The sequence below is a fragment of the Armigeres subalbatus genome, chromosome 2, assembly GCF_024139115.2.
Source record: "Armigeres subalbatus isolate Guangzhou_Male chromosome 2, GZ_Asu_2, whole genome shotgun sequence".
NCBI lineage: Eukaryota > Metazoa > Arthropoda > Insecta > Diptera > Culicidae > Armigeres > Armigeres subalbatus.
Window position 1 is genome coordinate 36,418,588 of NC_085140.1, and position 17,195 is coordinate 36,435,782.

The 17,195-nt window shown below is 45.0% G+C and overlaps 2 protein-coding genes across 2 annotated transcripts in view; both read right to left on the bottom strand.

The window, feature by feature from the left end:
- LOC134214242 (tetraspanin-9) overlaps positions 1-6,228 on the bottom strand; it is an 80,434-nt gene extending 74,206 nt beyond the window's left edge. The window contains exons 1-2 of the mRNA XM_062693648.1: positions 6,082-6,228; positions 5,422-5,536 (exon numbers count right to left, since the gene is read on the bottom strand). The gene's annotated coding sequence lies outside the window, so the exon portion shown is untranslated. The remainder of the gene's footprint in view (positions 1-5,421; positions 5,537-6,081) is intronic.
- Positions 6,229-11,541: 5,313 nt separating this feature from the next.
- On the bottom strand, positions 11,542-16,481 carry LOC134208917 (uncharacterized). Its single transcript, XM_062684879.1, has 2 exons — positions 13,047-16,481; positions 11,542-12,933 (listed from the first exon to the last, which is right to left on the bottom strand). Exons 1-2 carry the CDS (start codon positions 16,479-16,481, stop codon positions 11,542-11,544), a joined length of 4,827 nt encoding a protein of 1,608 aa, XP_062540863.1.
- Positions 16,482-17,195: the final 714 nt, after the last annotated feature.

Here is a 17,195-nt window from a genome sequence, read left to right on the forward strand (position 1 = left end):
AACGGAGAAGGAACAAATTTTAAAAATCTGATCGGAACAAAAAATAAGAATATGATAGAAAAATATTGATATATTAAGAATATGCTTCTGAACTAAAATCCATGCCCATTTGAGAGGGTTAAATGACTTTTTTCCTAAAAGCTAAGTCAAGGAGCTCCGTTGCAAGAGGCTCGGAAGCCTCCGTTGCAAGAAGCTCGGAAGCCTCCTTTCAAGAGGCTCGGAAGCCTCCTTTCAAGAGACTTGGAAGCCTCCTTTCAAGAGGCTCGGAAGCCTCCTTTCAAGAGGCTCGGAAGCCTCCTTTCAAGAGGCTCGGAAGCCTCCTTTCAAGAGGCTCAGGCCTCCTTTCAAGAGGCTCAGGCCTCCTTTCAAGAGGCTCAGAAGCCTCCTTCAAGTGGCTCAGGCCTCCTTTCAAGAGGCTCAGAAGCCTCCTTTCAAGAGGCTCAGAAGCCTCCTTCAAGAGGCTCAGGCCTCCATTCAAGAGGCTCGGAAGCCACATTTCAAGAGGCTCTTAAGCCTCCTTTCAAGAGGCTCAGAAGCCTCCTTTCAAGAGGCTCAGAAGCCTCCTTTCAAGAGGCTCAAAGCCTCCTTTCAAGAGGCTCGGAAGCCTCCTTTCAAGAGGCTCAGGCCTCCTTTCAAGAGGCTCAAGCCTCCTTTCAAGAGGCTCAAGCCTCCTTTCAAGAGGCCCAGAAGCCTCCTTTCAAGAGGCTCCAGTCTCCTTTCAAAGGCTCGGAAGCCTCCTTTCAAGAGGCTCAGAGCCTCCTTTCAAGAGGCTCCAGGCTCCTTCAAGAGGCGAGGCTCAGAAGCCTCCTTTCAATAGGCTCAGAAGCCTCCTTTCAAGAGGCTAGAAAGCCTCTTTCAAGAGGCTCAAAGCCTCCTTTCAAGAGGCTCAGGCCTCCTTTCAAGAGGCTCAGGCCTCCCTTTCAAGAGGCCTCAAGCCTCCTTTCAAGAGGCTCAGAAGCCTCCTTTCAAGAGGCTCAGAAGCCTCCTTTCAAGAGGCTCAGAAGCCTCCTTTCAAGAGGCTCAAGCCTCCATTCAAGAGGCTCGGAAGCCTCCTTTCAAGAGGCTCAGGAAGCCTCCTTTCAAGAGGCTCAAGCCTCCTTTCAAGAGGCTCAGAAGCCTCCTTTCAAGAGGCTCAGAAGCCTCCTTTCAAGAGGCTCAGAGCCTCCTTTCAAGAGGCTCAGAAGCCTCCTTTCAAGAGGCCTCAGAAGCCTCCTTTCAAGAGGCTCAGGAAGCCTCCTTTCAAGAGGCTCAAGCCTCCTTTCAAGAGGCTCAGAAGCCTCCTTTCAAGAGGCTCGGAAGCCTCCTTTCAAGAGGCTCAGAAGCCTCCTTTCAAGAGGCTCGGAAGCCTCCTTTCAAGAGGCTCGGAAGCCTCCTTTCAAGAGGCCTGGAAGCCTCCTTTCAAGAGGCTCAGAAGCCTCCTTTCAAGAGGCTCAGAAGCCTCCTTTCAAGAGGCTCAAGCCGCCTTTCAAGAGGCCTCAAGCCGCCTTTCAAGAGGCTCAGAAGCCTCCTTTCAAGAGGCTCAAGCCTCCTTTCAAGAGGCCTCAGAAGCCTCCTTTCAAGAGGCTCAGAAGCCTTCTTTCAAGAGGCTCGGAAGCCTTCTTTCAAGAGGCTCGAAGCCTCCTTTCAATAGGCTCAAAGCCTCCTTTCAAGAGGCTCAGAAGCCTCCTTCAATAGGCTCGGAAGCCTCCTTCAATAGGCTCGGAAGCCTCCTTTCCAATAGGCTCAAAGCCAACTTTCAATAGGCTCAAAGCCTCCTTTCAAGAGGCTCGGAAGCCTCCTTTCAAGAGGCTCGGAATTCCAGAATTTTTCCCGGAATTACTACAAAAGTTCCATCAAAATTCCTCAGGAAGTTTCTTCAAGAATTCCTTCGGAAGTTCCTTCAAGAGTTTGTCCGGAAGCCCCTTATGTAATTACTCATAAGATTTCTGCAGGAACTCTTTCGGAAGTTCCTGAAGCAATTCCTCCATATTCTCTGAGGTCAAGAAACGTCATGGGAGCGATTAGAAAATTTCCCCATGAACTCCTTCATAAACTTACTTGAGGATCGTTTAGATTTTTTTTTGATAGTCCTCTATAATGTGCATCAGTTTTTCCTTAAGGATTTCCCTGTGAACTCCTCCAGAAACTTAATTGGGGATTATTTGGATATTTTTTCGGATAATCCTCTAGAACGTGCACCAGTTTTTCCTTAAGGATTTTTTCCTGAAATTCTCCTTGGATTTCCTCCAGATATTCCTGCAAAACTCTTCATGAATTACTTCGAGAACTCCCCAGAAATTTCCACTGAACTCCTTTCGAATGTCACATAGAATTTCTTACCCAACTCCAACCCAATCCCGGGAATATGTCCCGATTTTTTTCTAGGAATACTTACAGAAATTCAATTGCGAATTCGTCCAGAAAATACCTCCAAGTATTTCCCGAAACATTCGTCCAATAATCCTCGTTTTCGAATTCGTCAGTTTTCATCAGTATTGTCAAATTCTTTTGGAATGCACACAAAAATTTCTCTGGAAATTATATACATTTGAAATTCTTCAGACAAGTCAGAAATTCCTTCCGAATGTCCCCCAATTTTGATTTCTGGTACTTCCACCGAAATTTTGCCTCTGAATAATTTTCTGCTATCGAGTTTCTCCAGGAGTTCTTCCGGAAGTTCCTCCAAGAGTTCCTCCAGGAGTTTATCCGGAAATTCCTACATGAGTTCCTCCGGAAGTTTTTCCAGAAGTTCCGCCGGAAGTTCTTGCAGAAGTTCGTCCAGAATTCATCCAGAAATTCCTCCATGAATTCGTCCAGAAGTACCACCAGGAATTTCTCTGGAAGTTCCTTCAGGTATTCCTCCGAAAGTTACCCCAGGAATTCTTCGTAAGTTCCTTTAGAATTCCCTTCGGAAGCTCCTCCAGTATTTCGTTCAGAAATTCCTCCCATTCCAATTTAAAAAAAAATAGTTGGGAAGTTCTTTCTGGAATTCTACGGGAAGCTTCTCCAGGAACTCCTCGGAAAGTTTCTCCAAACAAATTTCCCGGAATTCCTACAAAAGTTGCTGTGGACTGTGGAAAACTTATTTGAAAATCAAGTCGTTTTCGGCCGTTGCAGTCTTGTAAAGCAGCAAAAACAGGTTTACTTCTGCATCCGACGGTTTCGGTAATTTATTTTACCTTTTTCAAGGATTTGAAGCTTGTTTCGTTGTTAGAATGGTAGTGTTACACACTAATGTAGTCCATTCAATAGAAAAATGGCGCCCGCTTCGGTGCATAGGTTGCAGTTATTTTGCGCGGCACTGTATCGTGGGTGCGTTTAAAATCGCAGGCAGCCACCGGCTGCAGTGCTCAAAAGCGTAGGTGAAGAATTATAGTGGAAAGCATAGCGAAAAGAAGAGAAGCTTTAGGGTTTATAGCAAAAAATCAATCTTCATCATACAAAACAATAAAATCTTCGGCAAACTACCACAGTTCGCCACATTAATTTAAAAAAAAACATCGATTAAAAAAACATCTACAATTTTAAGCGCGAGAATTGTTGATCTTCATTTTCTGCTTGCGAAATTCGATTGCGAAATCAATATGCGGCGAGCATTGGAAGAAGCCAACAATTTCATGTCAAGAAAAAAAGAAGTACACAAAGTACATGTTCAAACGCAATTAAATCTTGTTTAGTTTTTCTTTAAAACAATTTTGGCCATTCTGTAGAACTAAATGCCATCCTGAAAAACAATATTTTTATTTGGTTATTTTCAGAGGCGCGGCCACGTTCTCAGACGTGGGTAGGACAAAAACTGGATTTTCAAATCTATAGAATAGAAGACTTTCCGGACTTTACTCTCGGATTTCAAGACATTTTTTCGGACATACTCAAATAAGTTATAAACTCCCTATGACTATCAATCATTTCATTTCTAATTTTTATAGAACATTCAAACATTTTCACGAATTTCCAAAAGTGATCATAGATTCCTGTAAATTTTATAACAATTTCACTAACTTCTAGGAATTGAACCATTAGAAATCTTTAGAAACATCGCCACAATCGACCAGTGAAGCTTATGATCGTCCAATATTCTTTAAGGGTGTTTAGTACTGTATACGGGTTTCAGAAATCTCAAGAATAATGTTATGTGAATTTTAGACTTTTTTCTTCCAAGATTCCATGCAAACGTAGGTATATTTGTGATTCCTACAGATTCCAATAAACTCTTAAAAGCTTTCAGAATTCTTCTTCTCATATGCTTACTACCAGACATCCGGATATGCTACCATCATCATAAACTGCTTCATATTTCTGCGATTGTTCCTTGTTTAGTTTCTCAACTTTTGGATATGAGCTCGGCAGTCTAGTGACTTAAAAGCAGAAGCGGTGTCTTATAGACAGGAGATCTGACAAAGACTACATTACATAATGTGACATCATTTTTCTAAGTGAATCATCGATCTATATTTCTATTTATCTACCTTACCGAGTTAACGAAATTTCCTTTCTGTGGTATTGTGGGGATTCAGAGGTATTCTCGGTCTCTAGTAGCAACAATAACTACACACTAACATTCCTCTCCTTTCCCAGCTGACTGGAGCTGTTGGTAGTAAATACCAGCATTTATTCACTTGGATCGTAGCTTAATGTACACCAATGAACGCAGCAACCCATGTAGTCTATCAATTTGTTGACATGTCAGTAGACGAAATAAAAGGAAACAAGTTTGGATTTCTTTCAAAATCGGTAAAGTATCACTAAAATACCTTATCTTTTTCTTGACTTTGCACCAATAGTTGCGGTAGTGTTCCCATAGTTGCGAGTCCCATATGAAAACAATGGGATTCGCAACTATAGGGACACGAATAAAAAATAACGCAACTATTGAAACATTGCACCAATAATTGGAGGTACTATTTTAGGTGGCAATAATGGATTCTGCTGCAATTACAACACTTTTCGGATGAAATATGTTTAACGATCTTTCTTATACACTTTTGAGGTAAGTGCAATGAAGTATAGACTTGATGGAAAGCAAGAAATAGAGGGGAAACGTGCTTAGTTCCTGGGTCTTTTACCCTATCTAATAAAAATAATTGCGTCACTGCTCACCACCCCTGCATTTAAAAATCTCCGTAACAGACCATGTTATTTAATAAATCAATACCGAATACGCATAAATCAATTTTTCAACCAAACATTGCATTTGCGTTTCATCTGTCGCTCCATCCCATTCCAAGCAGCTTGGTATCTACTTCCACATCAATATTCGCTTTCGATTTTGCTGTTTTGTCTAAAATTGTTCCACAAATTTATTCTCTACATCCACTCCACCCGAAGTCAAAACAAAATACAACAACAATTTGTTCAGCATCCACTCCCAAAATCAAACCGCATCACCCAATCCTCATGGCTGACCCACCCGCACCCAACACAAATACTCAAACCACTCACGTCTTGCTCGGCGTTCAATTTGGCCTCGAATCGATGATCAGCGCCAAAGCACCAAACTTTCCGTCCTCCTTGCGTCCGGTTTCCTCAGGTCCGGTCGATCGCTGAAATCACAGATCTGAAATATTTTCACAACACCCCCCCTGTAGTTCAACTTCGCGCCAATTTCCTGCGCCTTGCTCAATCAATCAGGTTAGGTCAGCAGCACCTCCACCCGTTCTGGTTCGATCCAAATCAGATCGATTCTGCAACACAAGCAGCGGGCACTTTTCAATCAGAGAACAGCTACAAACGAATCACTGACTGTCGTGACTTATGCGGGATCGTTCTTTCAACACTTCTAAACTTCATCAGCACAACTGCCGCGCTCGCTTTGTTTCTTCACACGCTCGCTGATGCTATTCGCACTCACTAATCCGTCATCACCCTCACGGGTATCAAAAGATTACCGATCGATCACGTCACTTCTGAGAAGAACAACACAATATTGCACCCAGCGTAAGAGTTGAACAATCACAACGCCGACTCTGATCAATCTTCTCTGCCCGCAGAATTTGATTTCATTCACAACGCAGAATCGTGATTTCTTCCCAGCGATTCGGCAAACGCTCGCTTCTTCGAACCGCCAACAACAGTCACGTCTCGCACTTTCTACTAAATTACCAATTCCGGCTACTGGCAGATCAAAGTGGATCACAACTAGGTATGGCTTCCTGCCCTGTACCGGACGCACTCGACCGACCCCAGCGCTAATCAACCTCAACCTCTGCGTTCAACTAGTCAACCGAACCTGACCGCGGTCAAAAGGGAACTAAAACTAAAATCGCGGCGCGGCTGATCTCGGCGCTGGCTGGAACCAGTCCGTTCAAAATAACAAAACACCACATCAGCTGAAGTGCGCCGCGACGCGCTTTGGCTTAATCCGCGAGTTTAAGAGCTACATACATGCTGGATAGGCGAGTAGTGAGAGTGGTCTCTCTCATGCTCATCTGCACGACGAATAGGCTGATGTTAGGAACGCATGGAAAACAAAACGCGCGCGAAATACGTTGTTAGTCAATCACGATGTTGGTCGTTGGCCGTTGATTGGTTGTCGATAATCGTGTTGTGGGCCAACCTCTGCATAACTTTTGACACCTGAAAATTTTATTTAATATACGGTGAATCTGCGAATGTCGAACTTGTAGTAAGCAAAACATTGAAAGAAAACGTGACCATATTCCCGAATCCATAACTGTTGTTCACGAAAAAATACACCGTGAACTCGTCAGTTCACGAATTCATAAACGTTTATTTTTTTGCGTGTATATTTATTTCCAATGAGTTAACCCTGACGAGCTCGGTGGTCTAGTGGTTACCGCTTCTGCCTTATAAGCAGGAGATTGTGGGTTCAATTCCAGGCTCGTACCTTTCATACTTTGTATTTCTATCATAGTTCTTTCTGTGTTTCACGTTCTATCAACACGATTCCTACTGTTATAACCTTCGACACTAACAATTCCAAAACCTCCCGTGGCACCTATGAGAGGTCGTAGAGTTCTCTGCATCTTTCTTAAGTAAAGTGTCCGACTAACCATCCTTCCCCTGCCCCAGCATTCACTGCAAGGACACTTGGCCAGGACAGATCTGGATCTATTGGAGAGTGCATTGCTTGCTAGTCCCAAATCAATATCTGTGGTAACGGATGAAAGTGATGCTACTCTCACACAAGGCTTGTACCACCTACGAATTTGTGCGAATTGCTCAATGCTAATGCTAATGCTAATGTACTTCCAATGAGTTAACCACTAATTTAACTTACCATCTTTAATACTGAATAAAAAATTTAACGAAAAACCTATTATATTCCGAGAAAACAATTTTATTTTGAAGCGCTGCAGCCTGCCCATGATCGCATATTTGTAACATTTGAATTTTGGTTGATTTTGTAAATCGTTTGCCAATCCTACACACAAAATCAATCATTTCCAGCATACCAGAGATAATCAAGATAGTAAAGCCTATTTTATTGTTGTGGAATAAGATGCAGTAAATTGATCTTTGTGAAAGATTCACAGGCTTTTTACAAAATGAGCGAAAATTCGAGTGTTACAAATATGCGATCATGGGCAGTGCATTCTCGTAAAAATTCAAACTATGCGGGTTGTAACGCGCCACCCAAAAGCTAAAACGCACCAGCATAAAAATGCAAACAAACTACAGTGGAACTGACAGAAGAATCAAGTATTAATTAATGGAAAGTCCTAGTCTCCTAAAAATGTTTTTTTTGCTAGATTGACAATTTTTTTCAAAAAAATGTATCTCGTTCTTCTCAGTCGATTATTTGGCTTAGTTTTTTTTAAGCCACCCGATGTTCGTTCAAAATCGAACCAATCTTAAAAAACAGCACTTTTTCGATTTTTGTTTTAAACTTTTTAAAATACTTGGAGGCATCAAATAATTATTTAATTAAATAATTAATTAATCGATTGAGCGAATAAAAAAAATACGGAAAGGTCAATTGTCGCGTAAGAAGATGTTTCGGACTGTTTCGAATATGATATATGCCCTTTGTGATACGTAGAATAGAATGTGTTCACAGCATAGGCTCTTGATAGTCCAAGAAATCTCTGGAGTAAGACCATAATGTCCATACAGGAGCAACAAAAGATGATGATGATAATGATGATGGTCCCGCCACATTCTCCTCTCTAAAGGTTTGTGCTGGACGAGTTATCGTTAAGATATTTAATTAAGATCAATTTAATCAGATTTACAAAACAAAAACGATCCGATTATTTTACAGATATAAATTCCTAAAAAATATCCATTACTATACAGCAGAAAACACAACTGAAAAAATGAGCCGTTGATTTCAACTACGAACTTCCGTAAACATCAGTAGAGATACTTACAGTTAAACAAGAATGTAAAACTTGTGATACCTCTCGCACAGATTTCTAAAGTTTCATCATGAAACGCGTTTCATAAAGTCATAGTACATGCCGCAGATAAAAACTCGTAAGTATCTTTCAAAGTTAAATTTAATGTACGACAACACAGAAGCCAAATCTTGTGTTACCGCTCCGTCGATATCAGAAGTTTTGACAATAGACGCGAATACAGAACAATCAACCAGAATGCTTACTACTTACCTAAGGAATCATTCAATTCGAAATCATTTATACCTGTATTCCGCGCGCGAGACTCAAACTTTTGTAGACTACACAAAAAAAAGATTCATACTAACATTACGTTATTAAAATAAAATCCATCATCATCGAGGAGAAAGTTATAGTTTTTAGTTTCGGGATCGAGCGGACTATTTTAGACAAGGAACATTCCCTTTATGACACATAGAATAGAATGCGTTCCCAGTAAAGGTTCTTGCTCGTCCAAGAAATCCCTGGAATAAGGTCATTAGGTTCAATTGGTTTGTTTCAAATATGGTACATGCCCTTTGTGATGCACATAATAGAATGTCTTCACAGTATGGGCCGTCCAAGAAATCCAAAAAAATCCCTGTGATAAGTCCTTTAGGTCTACATGCGCAACCAAAGATTAATTGGGTTGATTCAAATATGGCACTTGCCCTTTCCATGGTTCTCGACAACGATCCGACGGGAACAAGAAGGCGAGGTGCACAGCGGGCAAGGTGGAACGATCAGGTGGAGGACGATTTGCGGACCCTCCGCAGATTGCGTGGTTGGCGAAGTGCAGCCATAGACCGAGCTGAATGGAGAAGACTTTTATGTGCAGCACAGGCCACTCCGGACTTAGTTTGGTAATAAATTTAAAAAAAAACTTGCCCTTTCTGATACATAGAATATAATGCGTTTCAAGCATAAGGTCTTAGTCGTCCAAGAAATCTCTGGAATAAGGCCTTTAGGTCTACTTGCTTAATCAAAAATCAATTGGATTCTATAATTTAAAATGGGTATATACCACATTTAAAATTGATCGATTTATCTTACTAGCGTAGACATCCTAGGTGTAGATCTGAGTGTCTATCTCATGGCATTTCTTGGATGACCAAGATCCTAAGCTGTGAACTCATTTTATTCTATGTATCACACAGGGCATGGACCACATTTAAAATAATTCGACTGATCATTGGTTATTCGTGTAGACCTAAGGGCCTAACTCCTGGGATTTCTTGGATGACTAAGAACTTCTGCCGTTGATACGATCTATTCTTTACATCAAACGGACATGAACCATATTCTAAATAGATCGGATTATCTTTGGTTACTTATGAATATCTGTAGTCCTTACTCCAGAGATTTGTTGAATGACCGGTGATCAAAAAGAGCATGTACTATATTAAATAGTTCTATTGATCTTTAGCTACGCGTGAAGATCCTAAAGGCTTATTCCGAGAACTTTTTGGATGACTAAGATTCTAAACTGTGATATACCATTTTTTAAACCATTTGAATGATCTTTGATTACGCGTGTAGATCTTAAGGCCTAACTCCGAGGATATCTTGGATGACCAAGAACCTCTGCCGTTGACTCATTCTATTCTACACATCCAAAAAGGCATGTTCCACATTGAATGTGATATTTCTCGAACAGTCCTATAAATCTTTAGTTACGCCAGTAGATCTTATGGCTTAACTCTAGGAATTTCTTGGATGACTGAGAACCTCTGCTGTTGACTTATTATATTCTACACATCCAAAAGAGCAGCAGGCAGCAGGGCAGCAGGGACTATGTCCAAGGGCTTGACGATCCCTCCCCAGGCCATCTGCGAGTTGTGGGGCTTGCCTAGGATATGGTGGGGTTTGACAGTGGGCCCTGTTAAACCTCTATGAAAAGCTGAATGTATCCGCAAGTAGGCCCCACCAAAGCGACCGTGTGCCGCTCAAAGCGCACAAGCCCAAGTCCTGGTGTTAGGTGGGACGCTAAACAGCCCTGAGACGATGGCCCTCCGACGAGACAGGAGGTTTGCGCAGGCCCAATAAGCCGCCTGGAAAACCAATCATTACGAACAATATAAGAGATAATGCGACTCGATATAATCGGTAAAAACCTAGGCGATGAATACAGGATCACGATTGGAAGCTTGGAACATGGAATTGCAAGTCGCTAGGTTTCGCAGGTTGCGACAGGATGATATACGATGAATTACATCCCCGCAACCTCGACGTCGTGGCGCTGCAGGAGATTTGCTGGACAGGACAGAAAGTGTGGAAAAGCGGGCATCGAGCGACTACCTTCTACCAAAGCTGTGGCACCACCAACGAGCTGGGAACCGGCTTCATAGTGCTGGGTAAGATGCGCCAACGCGTGATTGGGTGGCAGCCAATCAACGCAAGGATGTGCAAGCTGAGGATTAAAGGCCGTTTCTTCAACTATAGCATCATCAACGTGCACTGCCCACACGAAGGGAGACCCGACGACGAGAAAGAAGCGTTCTATGTGCAGCTGGAGCAGACATACGATGGATGCCCACTGTGGGACGTCAAAATCGTCATCGGTGACATGAACGCACAGGTAGGAAGGGAGGAAATGTATAGACCGGTCATAGGACCGAATAGTCTGCACACGAAGATGGCGGTATGGTGATGGACCTGGAAGAACGCGCGCAGGACATAATTTTACCGGCTCCGGATCTCCAGGAAATCCAGGAGGAGATTGGCCGGCTGAAGAACAACAAAGCCCCTGGGGTTGACCAACTATCAGGAGAGCTTTTTAAACACGGTGGTGAGGCACTGGCTAGAGCGCTGCACTGGGTCATTACCAAGATTTGGGAGGAGGAAGTTTTGCCGCAGGAGTGGATGGAAGGTGTCGTGTGTCCCATCTACAAAAAGAGCGATAAGCTAGATTGTAGCAACTACCGTGCAATCACATTGCTGAACGCCGCCTACAAGGTACTCTCCAAAATGTTATGCCGTCGACGTAGAAGAATTTGTGTACTTGGGCTCACTGGTGACTGCCGAAAATGACACCAGCAGAGAAATTCGGAGACGCATAGTGGCTGGAAATCGTACGTACTTTGGACTCCGCAAGACGCTCCGATCGAATAGAGTTCGCCGCCGTACCAAACTGACAATCTACAAAACGCTCATTAGACCGGTAGTCCTCTACGGACACGAGACCTGGACGATGCTCGTGGAGGACCAACGCGCACTTGGAATTTTAGACCAGGAAATGAGCCGGGGTGAGTGGCTCCAGGTCGTTGGGGTCAGTTGAGAGGGCAGTAAGGGGTCGCGAATTGAGACACCCCTCTACCTGGACCAGCAGGGTATTCATGTCTTCTATGGACACCGGATTATCTCCGATGACTCTTTGGAGATGGTATTTGGTGGAGCGAACAGCTGCCTCCCAGAGGCCACCGAAATGAGGTCCACTTGGTGGGCTGAAGTGCCATCGTATGCCTTCTTCAAGGCAGTAATTATTAACCTTCTCCCTGTGGTCCTTGTCCTTCAGCATTCGTAGTAATTCCTGAAACCGGTTCCGCGCACCCACGAAATTGGTGCCGTTATCAGAGAATATTTCCGAACACCTTCCCCGTCTGGCCACAAATCTTCGCAGTGCTTGAATAAACCGGTCCGTGGAGAGATCCGAGACCAACTCAAGGTGCACCGCCTTGGTCGCCATACACACAAAAATGGCACCATACGCCTTCACAGCGGTTCGTCTGGGACCTGGCCTAACATACACAGGACCAAAAAAATCTATTCCCGTTCGCGAAAACGGACGGGCTACCGTTACTCTTTCTGCTGGCAATTCACCCATGAACTGCTTCACAGGAGACGGCTTTGCTCGGAAACACTTGTAGCAGCGATGAACCACCTGCCGTGCGATACTCCTTCCTCCTAATGGCCAGAATTTTAACCGAACAGTACTCAGTAGCAATTGCGGTCCTGCATGGAGCAATCGTTTATGATAGTCCTCAAACAGTAATCGAGTCAGTTGATGACCTTTTGGTAGTACAATAGGATGTTTGAAGTCCTCCGACTCTGATGAATATCGTAAGCGTCCGCCGAGGCGAATCATTCCCTCCTGCGACATGTACGGGTGGAACCATCGTAACTGCGACTTCCGTGAAACCGGAATCCCTTCCGATAAAGCCTTCCATTCATCGGACAGCGTAACTTTCTGGACTAGCCGAACGATGGTGTGTTCGGCTTTACTGAGCTCCTCCGTGGTGAAAAATCCACCTTTCCGATGCTCCTTCGGCATCTTGAGCAACTTGATCAAACGTTGCCATACAGCAGTACTCCGAATCAATTTAGAATAGTTCGAAAACTTGGCAACGTACTCATCGATGAATGTATCTTCGCTTGTTGTCATGGCTGCCGTTACGGTACGGCGTTTCTCTACTTCGACCTCTTCTGCTTCCTGAAGCGCTGGTGGCTGAGGCCATTTTTCTTGTCCTTCTAACAGCCAACCAGGACCATGCCACCAGAAACTGTTCTCAGCAATGTTTTCTGGTGTGATTCCTCTGGAGATAAGATCCGCAGGGTTTTGAACACCTGGAACATGGCGCCACTGGAAACCTTCCGTTAACCGTTGAATTTTGCGCACCTGTTTCCAACATACGGGCTCCAGGTACATGGCGTAGCTGCTATCCACCGTTGAACACAAGTAGAGTCCGTCCAGAAATGTGCAGGCAATGGGAGTCTGGTGGCCTTCTTCACCTTGTCATACATCTCCGCAGTCAATAGTGCACCACACAACTCCAACCTCGGGATGGTCTGGCTCTTCAACGGTGCTACCTTCGATTTTGACGCGAACAGGTGCACTACCACCGTGCCATGAGAATCTTCACTCCGAACGTAGATACAACCTCCATACGCCTTCTCCGATGCGTCCGAAAAACAATGGAGTTCTATCCGTGTTGCCTCCGGGATAATGACGCATCTGTTGATCCGGATCTGGTTGAGTATTGGAAGTTGTTGATGAAACAATCGCCACGTCTCACCCACCGTTTTGGGAAGCTGCTGATCCCAATCTAAGCGTTCTTGATCTTCGTTCTTCAGAGTCCACAACATCTGCATAAACACCTTATACGCCGTTATGGCAGCACCGATGAGTCCTAGCGGATCGAAAAGGGTCGCGATAATAGACAGAACCTTGCGCTTGGTCAGAGATTCTGCTTCATCTAACGGTGGAACGTTGAATTGGAATCGTAGAGTATCAGTACCCGGCATCCAAGTTAGGCCAAGCGTTTTTACCGACGGATCTGGATCAAGACAAATCTCCGTAGACGGCAATGCTAAATCTACATCTGAAACTCCATGCAGCGCCTGCAGATGATTGGACGCCCACTTCCGGAGCTTGAATCCTCCAGACTCCATTAAACCTTGTAGCTGCTTCCTCAACTCCACCGCTTCGTCCACCTCGTTTGTGCCAGTTATCACGTCATCCATGTACGTGTCCTCCCGTACTGCCTGGGCAGCGAGCGGAAACCCTTCTTCCTCGTCGTCTGAGAGCTGCTTCAAAACCCTTGTAGCCAAGAAGGGTGCTGGTTTCGTGCCGTACGTGACAGTATTCAGCTGAAACGCGCTGATTTCCTCTTCCGGTGATGAGCGCCACAAAATGGATTGCAAGGGTCTGTCTTCCTCACAAACCAGGACTTGTCGAAACATTTTTTCGACGTCCGCCACAAGCATCACCTGTTTTGTCCGACTCCGCATGATAATCGATCGTAGATCGTCTTGTATGATGGGTCCCACTAGCAGTGCATCATTCAACGTCACCCTAGTCGACGTTTCGCTTGAAGCATTGAACACAACACGAACCTTGGTTGTAGTACTGGCTTGCTTAACTACCGGGTGGTGTGGTAGATAGCAGCGTTTCGGTTGAATTTGAGCTATCTCGACCTTGGTCATGTGGCCGAGTTGAAGATACTCCTCCATGAAAGAGCGATATTGGCCACGGAGCTCTGCATCCTTCGCTAACCTGCGTTCCGTGCTTTGAAGACGACGAACTGCAATACCCCTTGACTCGCCAATTCGACCCAAAATGTCTTCATCCTTCGGCAACGAAACGGTATAACGGCCGTCCTCCCCACGTCGGACCGTTCGAACAAAGTGCTCCTCGCAACGCGCTTCGTGTGGCGAATAGTTTTCGGTAACTCCGACCTCCTCGCAGGACCAAAATCGGGCTACTAATTCTTCAAGGCCTTCTGAAGCCGACACGTTGCAGCTGATGTTCAGCGATTGGTTGGAAACCGATGCTCCTCCACAAACGACCCAACCGAAAACGGACTCATTAAGGGCCGGCAGTCGATCTCCCAATGAAATCTGCCGCCCGCTTCTGAAGAAATTAAAAAATGATTCAATTCCCAGAACCATGTCCACACCCATGGACACATTGAACGATGGATCGGCCAATTCAACTCCATCTGGGACGTTCCACTCCTCAATGTTGATCGATGAAGTCGGTAGGTTGACGGTTACCTTAGGTAGAACGAGGAAACTCATGCGCTGAGAGAATTCCGTCAGCCTCGATCGAACGGTGGCCTCAAGCTGCTGCCTAACCTTGGTAACTGCCTGGCCAATCCCATAAATCTTGACATCTACCTTGCTGCGTCTGACCTTCATCCGTTGACTGAGGCTTTCAGTCACAAAGTTGCTCTCCGATCCAGAGTCTAAAAGAGCGCGAGCTGGATAACGATGTCCATTGTTGTCCTCGACAATCACGACAGCAGTCGCCAACAGTACCTTTGCCTGTTGAGTAGATCCATGTCCCACAACCGTGTCTGCAGTCGCCATGTTGGATACTTGGGGATCGAGTACACTAGGGTTGACACTTGGAGTGGCACGTGAAGTAGATGGCTCCGTGGAATCGCGAACTTCTCTTGAAGCGGTGGATTTCGTAGGCTTTGTAATCACCATTGGCTTCGATGAACTCTCCCTACCAGGCCTAAAGCACACCAGCGAATGATGGCGGTTTTGGCAGAAACGACATGAGAATTTAGACTGGCACTCCTTTGCGTGGTGCCCAGGTTTGAAGCAATTGCGGCACAGCGAGTGGCTTCTGAGCACTCCTTCCCTTTCAAACTGCTGCATCCCTTGAAAAACGCTGCATTGGAACAGCAAGTGACTGGCGCCGCATACTACACATCGTCCTCCTACCGTCTGAGTAGTGCTGAAGCTACTCTTGATGTTGGAAGCCTTGGATTTACTAGATTGCTGCCACTGGATAGCGCCTCTTGATTCTGCTGCCTTCGCTGGAAGAGATTCCAGCATACGAATGCGCCGCTGAAGGTAATCGCTCAACTCTTCCACCGTGTCTTGTTGTTTGGTGGACGAAAACTCCTCCCATCCCCGCCGCGTGACCGGATCCAAGCGTGTAGTAAGCATGTTGACCAACAGCAAATCTCGATAATCCGCGGGCTGAACAATATTGTCCAAGGTCTGCACTATTCTCTCGAAGCCGTCGACGAGTGTGTGCAGATCCGACGAGCACTCCTTCGTCAAACACGGAAGCTTGAACAGCGCTTGCACTTGGAGCTTCTTCAGATGCTTGCTGTTGTCATACCGCTTGAGTAGGAGATCCCAAGCGATCTTGTAATTGGCACTGGTGATCGGGAGAGAATCGATCAAGTTCTTCGGTTCCCCTTGTAGACACCCCTTGAGATAGTAGAACTTTTCTACCTCAGGGAGATCCGCCTTGCCATGGATCAAGGAAGAAAAGAGATCGCGGAAGCTAAGCCACTCCTCCACGTTTCCACCAAAAGTTTGGAGCTTGATCTGCGGTAACCTGACATGATCAATGTTTCCAACACCAGTCGCATTGGTCTGATTCAAGTCCACTGGCTCTTGCTTCAGCTTCACCTGGTCCAACAAAAACGCTTTCGCTTGGTAGAAGCGTCCGTTGAACTCCTGTCTCTCCTTTGTTAAAGGGTTCGCTTTATCGTCGTGGTTATCGTGCGTTTGGACCTCGATAAGGTACTCGGAGAACTTCTCACGCAATTCGTCTAGCCTTTCTAAACGAACCGTGACTTGGTTGAGTGAGGCATCCTCAGGAAAATCTTCAACAAAGCCCCAAATATCGTTGAAAGATTGCTGCACCTCCGTCAGCTTGGCTACCAGCACCTTATACGTCGCAGCTTGGCTCCTCGACATGGCAGCAGTCGAGCGGTAGTTGAACGGTTGAAGAGAGAGTGAAATGAGGCTGTAGTATCCTAAACGTCTTCACTTCGGCTGCACATATACTGTTCAACTCACCTGACCGAGTGAACAGCGTCACTGGAGCAGCAATAACGTAAAACCCGAAGTTCAAATTCCAAATCGCTGGCTTGACGGCTCAAGATTTGGTCCAAGTATAAGAAGTATGTATCGAATGACGTGAAGAGGAGGAATAATGTGTGTAGTAAACCAAAATATTTGCTTCGACGGGACATATACCGTGCAACTCACCCAGAGAAAACAACGGCGTACCAAATGCCCGTATCAAATATAGCCGAACGTATCCAAATCCAAACGTTCAATTTTGAATGAGGCTAGATTATATTAGCCTCGATAATCAACAGTAGCAGTCAGTGTGTAAATCGTGAAGGTAGTGTGATGAAAGCCAAGGAGGATAATTTTATTTAAAACGTGGAGTATCCAATGTCCTCGCTTCGGAAGACATACACTATGTGTTCACTAACCTGGAAGACGAACCACGTCACTGCCTCCTTGCTTGAGTCCACCCGAAACTGCACCAACGAAATTCTCGGGGTCCGGCAGAGTAATCCAGCTAGCTCCAGCTTGGTCGAAAATCCAATCAATCCATGTTGATGAGCCTGACTACGGCTCCGTGATGGCGACGTACCGTGCAGCAATGGATTGAAAATC